The following is a 12,865-nucleotide window of genomic DNA, read 5'->3' as shown; positions in this document are numbered from 1 at the left end:
CAGATGATATGGATAAGTGCAGACAGTGCTAGGAATGCCAGAGGGAACTGGGGGCTGAAGTCAGCGGCCAAGTTCAGGATAGACTTTGGGAGTAGAGGAACAGAGTCCCACACAGGGGCAAGGATAAGTCTACCACAGCTTTGATCTCCAATCCCAGGCCTGGGGCCCTTCAGCCTCTCCTCTATGCTGATGCTCCTAGTGGATAGTGAGCATGGGACAAGCTACCATAAACCATGACTGTGGCATCCCGAATATAAACTGAAGTCTCTAATCCCCAAGATGGCTACATACCCACATAGAGTTCATATCTGTGGTGATGGAAGCGGGGTGGAAGAGCTTTACTAGAAATTACTAGAGAAAACAAACTCCAACAGTTAGGAAGGTGAGGCTAAGACGTATATGGATGTTGGGGTGGCTAAGCAGAAGAACGGACAAGCAGATGGGTGGAACCAAAATGAAACAGTCACTGAGTTTCCACCGAGCTGGGCTTTTGTGGACGTCTGTGTGTGGTGACTGGACTTCCTGTTCTTAATGAGTGACTCTGAGAGGCAAGGGCGCTTCAGCCACCCGAGCCCATGGAAAGGGCCGCTGGGTAGTGGTTGTCTCCGTGCAGTGTGGAAAGCGAAAGGTGTTTCCCACTGAATGCTGCATTCTTTTTGTGGCGCTGCAGTTACTGTTTCCTTTTGTGGATCCAACTTTCTTGTTTAAAACAAGACAATACTGCTTGGCCTGTGTTTGTCAGGTGATCTAATGACACAAAACACACACGAAAACCTGTTGTGTAAAAACGAACTAGTATCAAGGGGTAGAAGAGTCACGTGTAAGCCCTGGTCTGTTCCCTTGTAAGAAATCCACAGCTTCCCGGGAACAAATTGACTGGGAATGAGTAGGCAATGTTGTTCTCTTAAGTCCCCACGGATGGTTTGTTTGTGTGAGATCTGTGAACGATGTAATCAGGGAAAGAGGGCAAGCGAGGAAACCATACGGCCGCTTCCAGGGGGCCTGATAAAACGAGAACACTCATTTCAGATCTAAAAATAAAAATCGTAGGAATAGTTGGTTACTCTTTATAAAGGATTTATTTTGCTATGTGTTGCTGGGCATATTTGATAGTAAAAGCTGCACTGTAGGAAATTTAGACCATTAGAAAAAGACAAATAAATTATTCACAATCTCATCAAGGAATAGCTGCCTCAATCCAGCATTTCCTGTCCACAGAAACTTAGAAAGTGATCCCGTAAGTGTGAAATAAGGCCATGATTTAGTAAAAGTAGCAATAGGTCACAAATATTGTTCCTTAGTGTTGAATATTAGTCTACAATGTAACCAGTGATTGTGGCAATTAATATATTGTATAAAGTTTCTGAAGTCTAAAAAAACTAATTTCCAAGTGTTGGAAAATAGAGTCGATGGTCAGGTATTATCACAAACCAGAGCTGGCGGCTGTCTTTCAGTCTTCATACAATCTCCATTTATCTTCTTAAAATAAAGATGGTCTACTTCATGTTCCCCTAACTACACTATCATTTGTTACCACTGTGGGGTGTCTTGAAAATATCTGGAAATAAACTGAAAGTTATAGTTGCAGGCTAGATTCTTGAAAACAAGGAATGCTCTATTTCCACATTCCTGAATGTGGTTACAGACTTGACGGAAACACACGTCTGCAGAAAGAGCAGACAAAACAGAGCTGTCTGCGTGGGCTTAGGGGAGTGGGCATTTGAAAGCAACCAGGATGACACAAGGGGAAGACTGGCTTATTTCATAATTAAACGTCAATGTTAGAAAATAAAGCTTCAAATAATAAATGGGAAACTGGGTGTGTATATTTGGCAAACAGATGTTCTTAATAAACCAATCTATAGGAAAATGGCCAAATTTACCAAAGAAATACAATGGCCAATAAACATGTATTAAAACTTTGATCTCAGTAATAATTAGTGTTATACAATGCTCATGAATGAGCCACCATGTCCTCTTGTCAAAGTGGGAGAACACCGTGCACAGCTGGAAGAGCAGGATGCCCTTACCTTACAGAGGACCTTTGTCCCACATCCCCATGTGCAGGAACTTAACCTAACAGGCCTGTCGGCGGTGTGACAGTAAATGCGTAACAGCAGGCTTTGATGGCAAGTTTGTTTCTGTGTAGAATTTGCCCATGTCTGTGGTCTAAATATTCATTTCACGATTGATTCAAAGTGCCACGTGAGGGCTGGAGACATGGCTCAGCAGAGCAATGGCTACTTTATCATAGGACCCAAGTTTGATTCCCAGAACCCACATGGTGGCTCACTGTCTGTAACTCCAACGCCTCTTATGATTCCACAGGTACCAGGCACGCATGTGGTACACAGCTATACACACAGGCAAAACACGCATACACATAAATCAAAATTAAATTAAAAAAAAATCAGAGTACCACATGATGTCTCAGATGCCAAGAGCTCCGTGTTATATAAAATTTCTACCACAGAGATAAATCACACCACGGGCATAAAAAGATGTGGCGATGAACAGGAAACGACAAGTTTGGGATAACGTTATCTTTTTATTTCCTTACTTGTCAAATGATGTGCGGGAGCTATGTGCACATGAGTGCAGGTGTTCGAGGAGCCCAGAGGTTTCAGCTTCCCTGGAGCTGACATTTATGGGGTCCCTGTGCTAGGAACCAAAACTCAGTCCTCGAAGAGAAGTAAGCACTCTCAACTGCTAAGTCCTCTCGCCAGCCCCACACCATCCTTTTAAACAGGGAACCATTTTCCATGTGCTCACATAGTGTAAGTCTTAGCAATGGCTGTGCTTAGCAGCTGGTCACAGAGCTTGTGAATGTGCCTCAGTCTGCCCTCTGGAGCCAGCACACTCTAGCTCTGCCCTGTGTCCACTCAAGGTCCACCCATGCCAACTGGCAAAGTTGGATATGGCAAAGGTAGATATGCCCTACTTTGCCCCCAGGGTGCCTTCCTGTATTCACCCTCCTGCTTGCCTATGATGTCCAAGGGACAGGGACAGCTGTCGGATGTGTCGACACCCAGTATGAGTGACTTGAACTCTGACTTTTTTGAGCTAAGTCTGGTTGGGAAGTTCTGGTCAGGAATTCTGGATTCTCACTGTCTGGTGTTCAAACTGTCCTTTTCCTGTTAAGTTACTTGTGGTTAATTAACTTTTCAGCTAATTAACCTCTCTAAGCCTTGTTTCCTTGCCTCTCCAGTCAGGAAAAACAGTCCTTCCTGGATTTCCCAGGATGATTTGCTCCACTCTCAGGAGCAGTGAGCAGTTTGACACCTGGCAGTTGCTCAATAAATTATACATATATGTAGTAATGCCAATACTTTATTTTTACAATTTGTGATGAAGTAATTTAGGGTGTCAAATGACAGTTTAGAGAGGTACCTCTGAAACTAACTTCCGTTCCTGGTGGCATTTCTTCCTGAATAAAAAGGACGTCACTTTTCCCTCTGGAGCTGCACTAACCCAAACTAGTACAGCAGCCATATGGCAGGAGGCTCATGTTGGGAGACAGGCGGTCTCCAGACAGTGAGGACCTGCAGGTGACAGGATTAAAGGCTAATGAGGGATCAAGTGCTCCACCTTATGGACAGGCTCACAGTGCTCCTCCTCATAGACAGGATCACAGTGCTCCCCCTTATAGACAGGATCACAGTGGTTCCCCTTATAGACAGGATCACAGTGGTCCTCCTCATAGACAGGATCACAGTGCTCCCCCTTATAGACAGGATCACAGTGCTCCCCCTTATAGACAGGATCACAGTGGTTCCCCTTATAGACAGGATCACAGTGGTCCTCCTCATAGACAGGATCACAGTGCTCCCCCTTATAGACAGGATCACAGTGCTCCTCCTCATAGACAGGATCACAGTGGTCCCCCTTATAGACAGGATCACAGTGGTTCCCCTTATAGACAGAATCACAGTGTTCCCCCTTATAGACAGGATCACAGTGGTCCTCCTCATAGACAGGATCACAGTGCTCCCCCTTATAGACAGGATCACAGTGGTCCTCCTCATAGACAGGATCACAGTGCTCCCCCTTATAGACAGGATCACAGTGGTCCTCCTCATAGACAGGATCACAGTGCTCCCCCTTATAGACAGGATCACAGTGCTCCCCCTTATAGACAGGATCACAGTGGTTCCCCTTATAGACAGGATCACAGTGCTCCCCCTTATAGACAGGATCACAGTGCTCCCCCTTATAGACAGGATCACAGTGCTCCCCCTTATAGACAGGATCACAGTGCTCCCCCTTATAGACAGGATCACAGTGGTCCTCCTCATAGACAGGATCACAGTGCTCCCCCTTATAGACAGGATCACAGTGCTCCTCCTCATAGACAGGATCACAGTGGTCCCCCTTATAGACAGGATCACAGTGGTTCCCCTTATAGACAGAATCACAGTGTTCCCCCTTATAGACAGGATCACAGTGGTCCTCCTCATAGACAGGATCACAGTGCTCCCCCTTATAGACAGGATCACAGTGGTCCTCCTCATAGACAGGATCACAGTGCTCCCCCTTATAGACAGGATCACAGTGGTCCTCCTCATAGACAGGATCACAGTGCTCCCCCTTATAGACAGGATCACAGTGCTCCCCCTTATAGACAGGATCACAGTGGTTCCCCTTATAGACAGGATCACAGTGCTCCCCCTTATAGACAGGATCACAGTGCTCCCCCTTATAGACAGGATCACAGTGCTCCCCCTTATAGACAGGATCACAGTGCTCCCCCTTATAGACAGGATCACAGTGGTCCTCCTCATAGACAGGATCACAGTGCTCCCCCTTATAGACAAGCTCACAGTGCTCCCCCTTATAGGCAGGATCACAGTGGTCCCCCTTATAGACAGGATCACAGTGCTCCCCCTTATAGACAGGATCACAGTGGTCCCCCTTATAGACAGGATCACAGTGCTCCCCCTTATAGACAGAATCACAGTGGTCCCCCTTATAGACAGGATCACAGTGCTCCCCCTTATAGACAGGATCACAGTGCTCCCCCTTATAGACAGAAACCCTCTTCTCCTTTTTATTTCTGCTCTTTCCTGTTGCCTTTCTTTTCTCTTTTCCCTCCCCTCTCTCTGTTTCTCCCTCCCTGCCTCCCTCCCTTCATTCCTCCCTCCCTCCCTCTTTCCCTGCTTCCCTCCTTTCCTCCCTCCCTCCCTCCCTTTCCTCTTCCTTCTTATTCTTTTTTTTCTTTCTCTCTCAGACATCTCTATTCCTAGACCTGGGAGCTTTCTTCTTCCAGGCCTTGGATGTTATTTGAGAATATTCTTAAGCCTCCATTCCTTCAGTGTTTTCACTGCTGCTGTATTTTTGTTTAGACTGTTCAGAATGACAACAACTTAGAATGAGATTAGGAGTAACTCAATCCAGAAAGAAAGTTGGCCCTGTCACTTCAGACAGTCATTTGGCTCCCAATCTAAATCTTGTCTGAATGGTGGGAGTGACAGTCCTAGCAGCTCCTGTGCTGTGAGGATGCCCTGTGGGTAAGCCCAGTGCAATTACTGAAGCATTGTGTGCAAGTGATGTAGAATTCACTTGGCTCTCTGACAGGCCATCTCCAGTCAGGACCTTGCTCTGCCTGTCCTAGGCATGGGCAGCTGCTTCTCACTCCGGCCAAGTCAGAGGGGTGCCCTTCAGACTGGAAGCAGCGTTCATGCTTCTCTGCTCACCTCCCTCCTCAGCCCGCTGTTAGTATCCCATTCATTCTCCCAACTTAGCTGCTTCCTAGTTAAAAAAAAAAAAAGCTGCTTGTTACATAAAAGTATAACCTTTGATCTTTTAGGGATCCATGTATCTACCAGGCAGTACAGTCAAAGAAATCGCCACAAACCCTGAAGAAGCTGGGAAATTTGTCTTTGAAGTTACTCCAGGTAGGTACCCTGCATTTCCATCCCACACCTAGAAGTCAAGGTGATGGTCCATCATCCAACCATGTTATGAACTCACAGTGGCCTTTCATATAGTTAAGGAACGTATCTCAGGTGACTAGCTAGCATCAAGGGCTTTAAAGCCACCCAGGACAAACAAGGGCCCATTTGGTGCAATCCCAGGAGTGTTCCAGGAGTCTGGCTGGATACAGGAGCTGTAGCATGAGGCTCTGGGACCTCCCTGTGAGCAATCATCACTGCAGAATACTACAGCTGAGATAGGCTCTGAGCGGTGGGATCTCCACTTGAATGAGGTGCAGTGATCAAATGACAGTGGTCCTATGTGTTCCAACAGGACCAAACGAGAAAATGCAAGTTTCAGCTTTTGAGAACTTTAAACATGCCAGGCGCTGCATGTCCGGTGTGCACACATGGGTTGTATGCTGGAAGCTGCCTGTTCCGAATGGAGGACGTATTAGGAGTAAAGGGAATTTGGCACATACCCTGGACCTGCCACCTGCCACCTTGGGGCTGGGTTTTCCTCCTCTCTGTCTCTTGCTCTGAGACAGCCATAGCCCTGCCAGGACATCTGGCATTGCTAGGCTGTCTGGTTGCCTTGATCCCAGCAGGGAAGGCCATGAGGTCCTTTCTTTTAGACCTTTCCCTGCTCACATGGGTGGAGAAGGCAGTGTGGCGAAGGAGAAGGGTGCCCTGCCTACAGCAAACCTGCCCACACCTAAATTCTGGCCACGCCTCTCACAGCACAGCAGCCTCTTTAGCTTCTCCCTGACTCTCTGGTTTACCTGTCATGAGGACAAGGATGACAGAGAGCGTTAAGTGGAGATGACCGAATGAAATGTTTGGTTTGATACCTCGTACGTAGTACGTGCCATGCAAATGTTTGATACTGGGCACATCTAGCGGGAATGGTGATGCAGAGAAAAATCCTGGCTGTCTCTCTACACCAAAGAAAAGGAAAGATGCAATCCAGGTGGTTTCCATGGGTTCTTGTATTCTAATCTGAAGACCCAGCCTTCTCTTCCTGTCATTCCAGTCACACCTCCTATCTAGGAAAACCCCACCCCTCTCCCTCCTGACCTGTTCAGTCTGTAGGATCTGTCTCTCTCTCCCGATGCAACTCCTGAAATAAAACCAATCACAATAGTGTGTGTCCCAACGGATGCGTTTTCTACTCACAAAGTTCCATGGAAGGCTCCAGCTGAAGATGCATTGTGAGCGCTCCACATAAACTACGTAGAAGGACTGCTCTGCGGGAGGGAAGAGCCAGTCCTTCATCATCACCTTGTCATATATACAGCCACCTGCAGGAGCTCCTAGGTGCTCACTCCTTCCGCTCTCTTTTCCCCTCCCTCCTTCCCTCCCTTCCTCCTTTTTCCTCTCTCCCTCTCTCTGCATCTCTCTCTCCCTTCCCCCTTTTCTTACTCTCTCTGCCTCTCCCTCTCCCCCCTCTCTGCCTCTCTCTCCCTCCCTCTCTGCTTCTCTCTCTCTTCCTCCCCATCTCTCTCTCTTGCCATCTTTCAGCCTCTCTGTCTTTCCTTCTGTCTCTGTCTATTCCTGTTCCAGTACCATCCTCACTTGAACCACACATACGGCCAAATGATCACATAGCAATCCCAGACTCAGAACCCCCGTTCCTGTAGCACCGCTGTTTCCAATGCTCCTTCCAGTCTGGACTGAGATGTGTAAAATTTCCAGTTCATCTCTTCGTCCTCTCGCAGAAGGTTATGCTGCCATAAGAAACAGGTTTTCTAACCCATGCAGTCTCTCAGAGGCCCCCAGTTTCAGGGGCACACATAGCGTGTAGTTGTGCCTTTGATTTTGCCTTAGAGCAGATCACTGTTGAGGGTGAACACCCCTCATTCCCATGACCTTTACCTCGAGCACAGGTGTGGGGGCTGCTCCTTCTGTTGTGTAACACATCTCACTCAGCTTTCATACATGGCACCTCAGGATGTGCTACCGCTCACCGACAGCATCTGGTGGACATCTGCTAAGAGCCAGTGAGGTTTGCAGGGCCTGTGGTCAGCAAAGAACAGAAACAGCCACACACAACCTAACATCCAGCCACATACTAAATAGCATGGGTGAACTGATGGGACGAAAAATTAAGGCAAAGAGAGCACATGTTCTGACTGAAGGAGGATGAAGGTATTTGCTTTGTCACTAATAGTGGAGTGGAGAGAGGATGTGTCACCGAGAACGTGGAACTGGGGTAAAATGAAGATGCCAAAAGAGAAAAGCTAAGTGTTCACCTTGAGGAAGCATTTCCAAGGACAGGGATAGCCAGTGCAATGTCCCTGAGCTCTCCTGTGTCAGCGAATTCCAAGTGGACCCATGAGGTCAGGTGACTTGGTTGCAGAAGTGGGTAGGTTTGACAGGCACGTCTTGGCAATTATAAGAAATTGCGCTTCTATGCTAGAAGGATGGATAGCTACTGGGAAGGTCTAGGTACAGCGGCATGACATGGCTCATGGTTAAAATTCATGTGAGTTGAGAATAAAATGTAAATTATAGGGCCGAGGACAGAGCAGGGTACCAGTAGGGAGGTTTGTGCAATGAGACACCAGAGGCAGTGACTGAAGGAAGCATTTCCCAAGGACCCCCCAGGAACCGGTAAACCAAGAAGATGTCTTTTGACAGTGCAGCAGACTGAAGTGTGTTTGTGGCAAAGAAGAACAGCAGATAAATGCTGCCCTGTAGGACTTCCACAGGGAGGAAGAGAGCAGCAGCCTTGCTTGATGTTTGGCTGGGCCTTATTGGGTAGAGACCTGGCATCTCTGGGCTTCAGATTTAATAACTCTAAGCTGGTGACAGCATAACTCTCTGCCCCATTTCAAAGGGGCCCTGTGGTTACTCAGGTAATTTGTAGTTCTCTTCTGAACATCTTTTCCTTCCAGTTCTACCCCTGGAGACAAGCATAGGAAAGGCTCTGTGGAGAAGAGACAATGACAAGCTGCGTTAGAATCAGCTCATCTTAAATGGTGAACGACACTTGGCATGCTTAGCTGATACCAAGCTAAGTGGAGAAGGCCAGAAGCAAAGAGACTGAAAAGCTGGTTTCAGCAGGAAAATCCAGAGCTGGGCCCCTAGGACAGAAATAGTGGCTTTTTTGAAATGACCTGGTATTTTAGGAAGAACGGGCTTCAATAGCCTCCTGTAACTGAGGGGATTTCTGTGGGTTTGTCCCTTCTAACACCTTTACCACTAACACCTTCACCAACTAAAATAAGTCTGTATCTGCAGATTTCTGTCTGTGAGGAGGTGGAGGGAGACATCAGGTTCCTTCTCTCCCTCGTTTCTCCCTTTGTCACTTTCTTTCATTTTTGTCCCTCCCTGCCACCTCTCTCCTCTTCATCTCTTCCCTCGTTGTTGGCTCATTTGATACATTTAAGCTCTACTCAAGTTTAAAGTGAAGTGTAAGTGAGGTCCTGTCCATCTCCACGAGCCCTGTAACTAAGTACTGGAAACCCACCTTCTGAGATGCTCTGTGTGGTCCGAACATCTGGTGACAGGAGACACCAGTTCTATGAGACAGGCGCTCTAGTGCCCTTTGTGCCTCTTGCCTGGGGTTTTTGTTCCTTTCCAGATCTCCACAGCTAAGCTCAGGCTGTCTTGGGAAGCATCCATTGTGGGTATGGGGACCACAAGTCTCCCTGAAGGCCTAACTGAATGCTGCAGTTGCTCTTCCTGTCAGTAGTAAATAGCTTCTGACCTCTCTGCCAAAGCCAGGGCGACTGAAAGCCCTATTTTCAGTGACTTGTCAATAGAAATATGTCTTTGGCCAAAGCCATAAAAGTGGTTCGAGATCCAGAACCACTGAGCAAGGTTAGACAACAGGATTACTGTCTGTGCTTCACTGAACTAAGAAACCAGTCAGGTTCAGCTTTTGCCCCTCCCCCTGGCTCTGGCTCCTCCCACTCTACAACCTGCATCTCTTTCCTCCAGCCTCAAGTGACCAGAACCGCACAGGACAAGACTCCTATGTCCTCATGGCCAGCTCCCAGGTAGAGATGGAGGAGTGGGTTAAGTTCCTCAGGAGAGTTGCTGGCACGCCCTCTGGAGGTAAGAACTCTCACAATCCTTTCTGAGGAGGCCTCTGGGAAGAAGGAGGAAGCAGGCTCCAGGCACCACCTCTCTATTCAGTGTTCAGAGGGGAGAGATCAGAGTCCCCCAGGGGCCATTGGCCAGGTCCTCCGCTGAGTATGAGGAAAAGAGACTTCCACATATCTATCTTTCCTCCTAGCTCACCTCAAAAGGCCAACTCCAGATCAAATAGAACAGTAGTGGACTGTGACACCCCAAAGCAGGGCTTTCTCCACTTTAGACAAAGTACACTCTTTGAGATGAATAGCTTGGACTAGCCACCCTGGGTCCCTGGTGGCATTAACTCTTAACTGCACCATGAGTCCATTATGTACCCAAGAGGGCTGATGACATGATTTGCAACCAAGGCTGGTCAGGACAGAATGACAGCTGCCCTCTGGGGAGGGGATAGGGGTCTCTTCTGGTCTTACAGATGTGTGGTAAGTTCTGCATTTAGGCCTTTCTAGGATGTATGGTGTTTGATTGAGCAGTTTAGCAGTGTTTTCACACTTGGCAATGGCCTGACTGCAAACAACAAACAACAAAAACCTGATGCAGAGTATCTGTGAAATCAGCATGTGTGACTTTAGTGCGTTCTCTTCATTTTATAAAAACATAAAACAGCCCAAATGGATAAGTTCACAAAAATACCACTTTCCAAACATTTCAGAGAATGAACTACTTGTGTTGACTCCAGGAGAACTATAAATATGTAATTAATTATTGATGTCATCTCTTATCTTAGAGCTCACTTGTGGGAGCATTCATGGTTAAATATTGATTTGATTTCCCAACAGTTCCTTTCAGAAATTACAAGGACACCAAAATAATTTTATGTAAAATTGAAAAAAATTAGTCATTTGAATTATTTTAATGCTTCTTTGTTCCAGCCAGGGTTGCATGTACATATTTTTTTTCCTGAAAGATAAATGTAGAATGTATAAAATTTTATATGCCTTATAACTTAGTTATTCTGTGTTATTATAAAATCTTTTAAATGTTAATTTTTAGTGTGTGTGTGTGTGTGTGTGTGTGTGTATGCATATGCATGTGGTGCTTGTGGCGGCCAGAAAAGGGTATCAGATCTCCGGGAGCTGTAGCTACGGGCAGTAGGCTGCCCATGGATGCTGAATCCATACTCTCACAGTCTGCAAGAACAATTGTCCTCTTAACTGCTGAGCCATCCTTCCCATCTCTATTATAGGATCCTATTGAGTCATTCCGAGGATCAGGATCGTCTTAATGCAGAATAGAATTCATGTCCAGTGATGTTAAGGAACAGAAAGGGTTGCTGGGTAGATACACTGAGGACAGGGACTGCGATGGGCCTCACAGGGTCAGGAACTGAGAAGTGGAATTCGTATCCTTTTCTCTTGGGCCCATTGACTTTTCCTTGCACATCTGCCTGTTTCCGACCAGCCAGCAGCTCCTCGTGCCCACACTTGTCCTCTGCAGCCCCATTGTTAATTTCTGAGAAAGAAGCTCCACCTGGCTCAACTGAGGTCAGGATTTCACCTGAAGACCTGGGTCCTGTATCCCACCAGGAGACACTTGGAGAAAGAGTCCTTTAGAGTAGGAGTGCATCTGTCGAGGCAGGGGTTTCACTGGCCGTTTCCCAAGTCCTAAACACACGCTTTTATTATGATAACTGTGACCAGAGGGGTTTTTTTTCTTCTTCTTTTTTTTTTTTTTTATCATGTAAAAGCTTGATTCTGTGCCTTCCTGGTCTGGAATAGCTTCACCATGACCTTCCTTAAGCCCTGGACTGTAAGGTCAAGAGCCTGCTGACACGTCCTTTTCCCACTGAAGGGCTTTGACCATCGGCAGGGGTCATGGGTGTTGTCTGACTTTGCATCTGTTCTGTCTCAAGATTATCTCTGTGCTCTCAGTGGGACCTGCTGTGCCCTCGTCAAGACTTCAGCCACCACCCTGAGAAGGAAACCAAGTTTAAGTCCAGGGCATGGGGGCTGGGTGGAAGTGGGGGTGGGGAGCCAGGAGACTGCACTGTGGGCTTGTTTGGGGAACAATGTTAGCTCGGACGTGAGGACTATACACTAGACCAATGTGGCAATGTCACAGAGTAAAATAAGGGAAACTGACCCTTGGTGTCATTTTCTTGAGACTGAAGAGTTCTGATCTCTTCTCCTAAGCAAAGGCGGCCTCTCTATTTATTGAACAATATGGAGAATAGAGCATCAAAAAGGAATAAGGAACATTTGTCTTGATCAATCTTTTATGGGAGTCTCGAGGGGAAGAACTCTTTTCTAGGGTCCTACTGACTCAAGATAGCACACAAAACTATGGCCGTCAGTACCAGTCTGTTCCTGCGTGTTATTTGCATCATTTTTTGGGGGGTGGGGGTGGGGAGGGTGTTGCTTTTATGGGTCTGCTGCTCTCAGCAAATGGTCCTCAGTCTAGTCACACCAGCTTGCGTGCACATCTATTGTTCTGAGTCAGGGGCATGGCTGAGCCTTGAAGGAGAGATAGGTAGCACAGCACCTCAGGAGTCCAAAGTATCTTAAGACCGATTAGGCTGTTTTTCTTAGAAGTCAGTTGATTCTAAGCAGGCCGGGGATGCCGTATGTATGTAGAACGAATGCATAGTTCTAACTTATCTCTAAGCCGTTACTAATTGGATACAGGGGAGGTAAAAGTTTGATTTGTGAAGGCAAGTATCATAACAGCATTTCTTAGGAAAGTCATTCCCACGGATGAGGCATAGGTTGCAGACCACAGAGTTTCACTGAGGTCCCGACATCACTCATTGGCTCTTCCCAGGTTAAGGCAGGGAACCTCAGTCTTGCAAGAGAAGATGGCCGCTCCCAGGAGACTGGAGAGGGGTGGGGCCAGGGCTCCCTGTACTGCACCAT

At 47.1% G+C, this 12,865-nt stretch overlaps 1 protein-coding gene across 1 annotated transcript in view; it reads left to right on the top strand.

Annotated features, from left to right (window-relative positions):
• The window catches only part of Arhgap25 (Rho GTPase activating protein 25), an 80,627-nt gene that overhangs the window by 34,641 nt on the left and 33,121 nt on the right, over positions 1–12,865 (top strand). The window contains exons 3-4 of the mRNA XM_034511791.2: positions 5,807–5,894; positions 9,858–9,974. Of these exons, the coding sequence (XP_034367682.1) occupies positions 5,807–5,894; positions 9,858–9,974 (205 nt within the window). The remainder of the gene's footprint in view (positions 1–5,806; positions 5,895–9,857; positions 9,975–12,865) is intronic.

The sequence above is a fragment of the Arvicanthis niloticus genome, chromosome 9 (genome assembly GCF_011762505.2).
Source record: "Arvicanthis niloticus isolate mArvNil1 chromosome 9, mArvNil1.pat.X, whole genome shotgun sequence".
Classification (NCBI taxonomy): Eukaryota; Metazoa; Chordata; class Mammalia; order Rodentia; family Muridae; genus Arvicanthis; species Arvicanthis niloticus.
The sequence above is the reverse complement of the archived record's forward strand: the minus strand, read 5'-3'. Positions and strand labels throughout refer to the sequence as shown.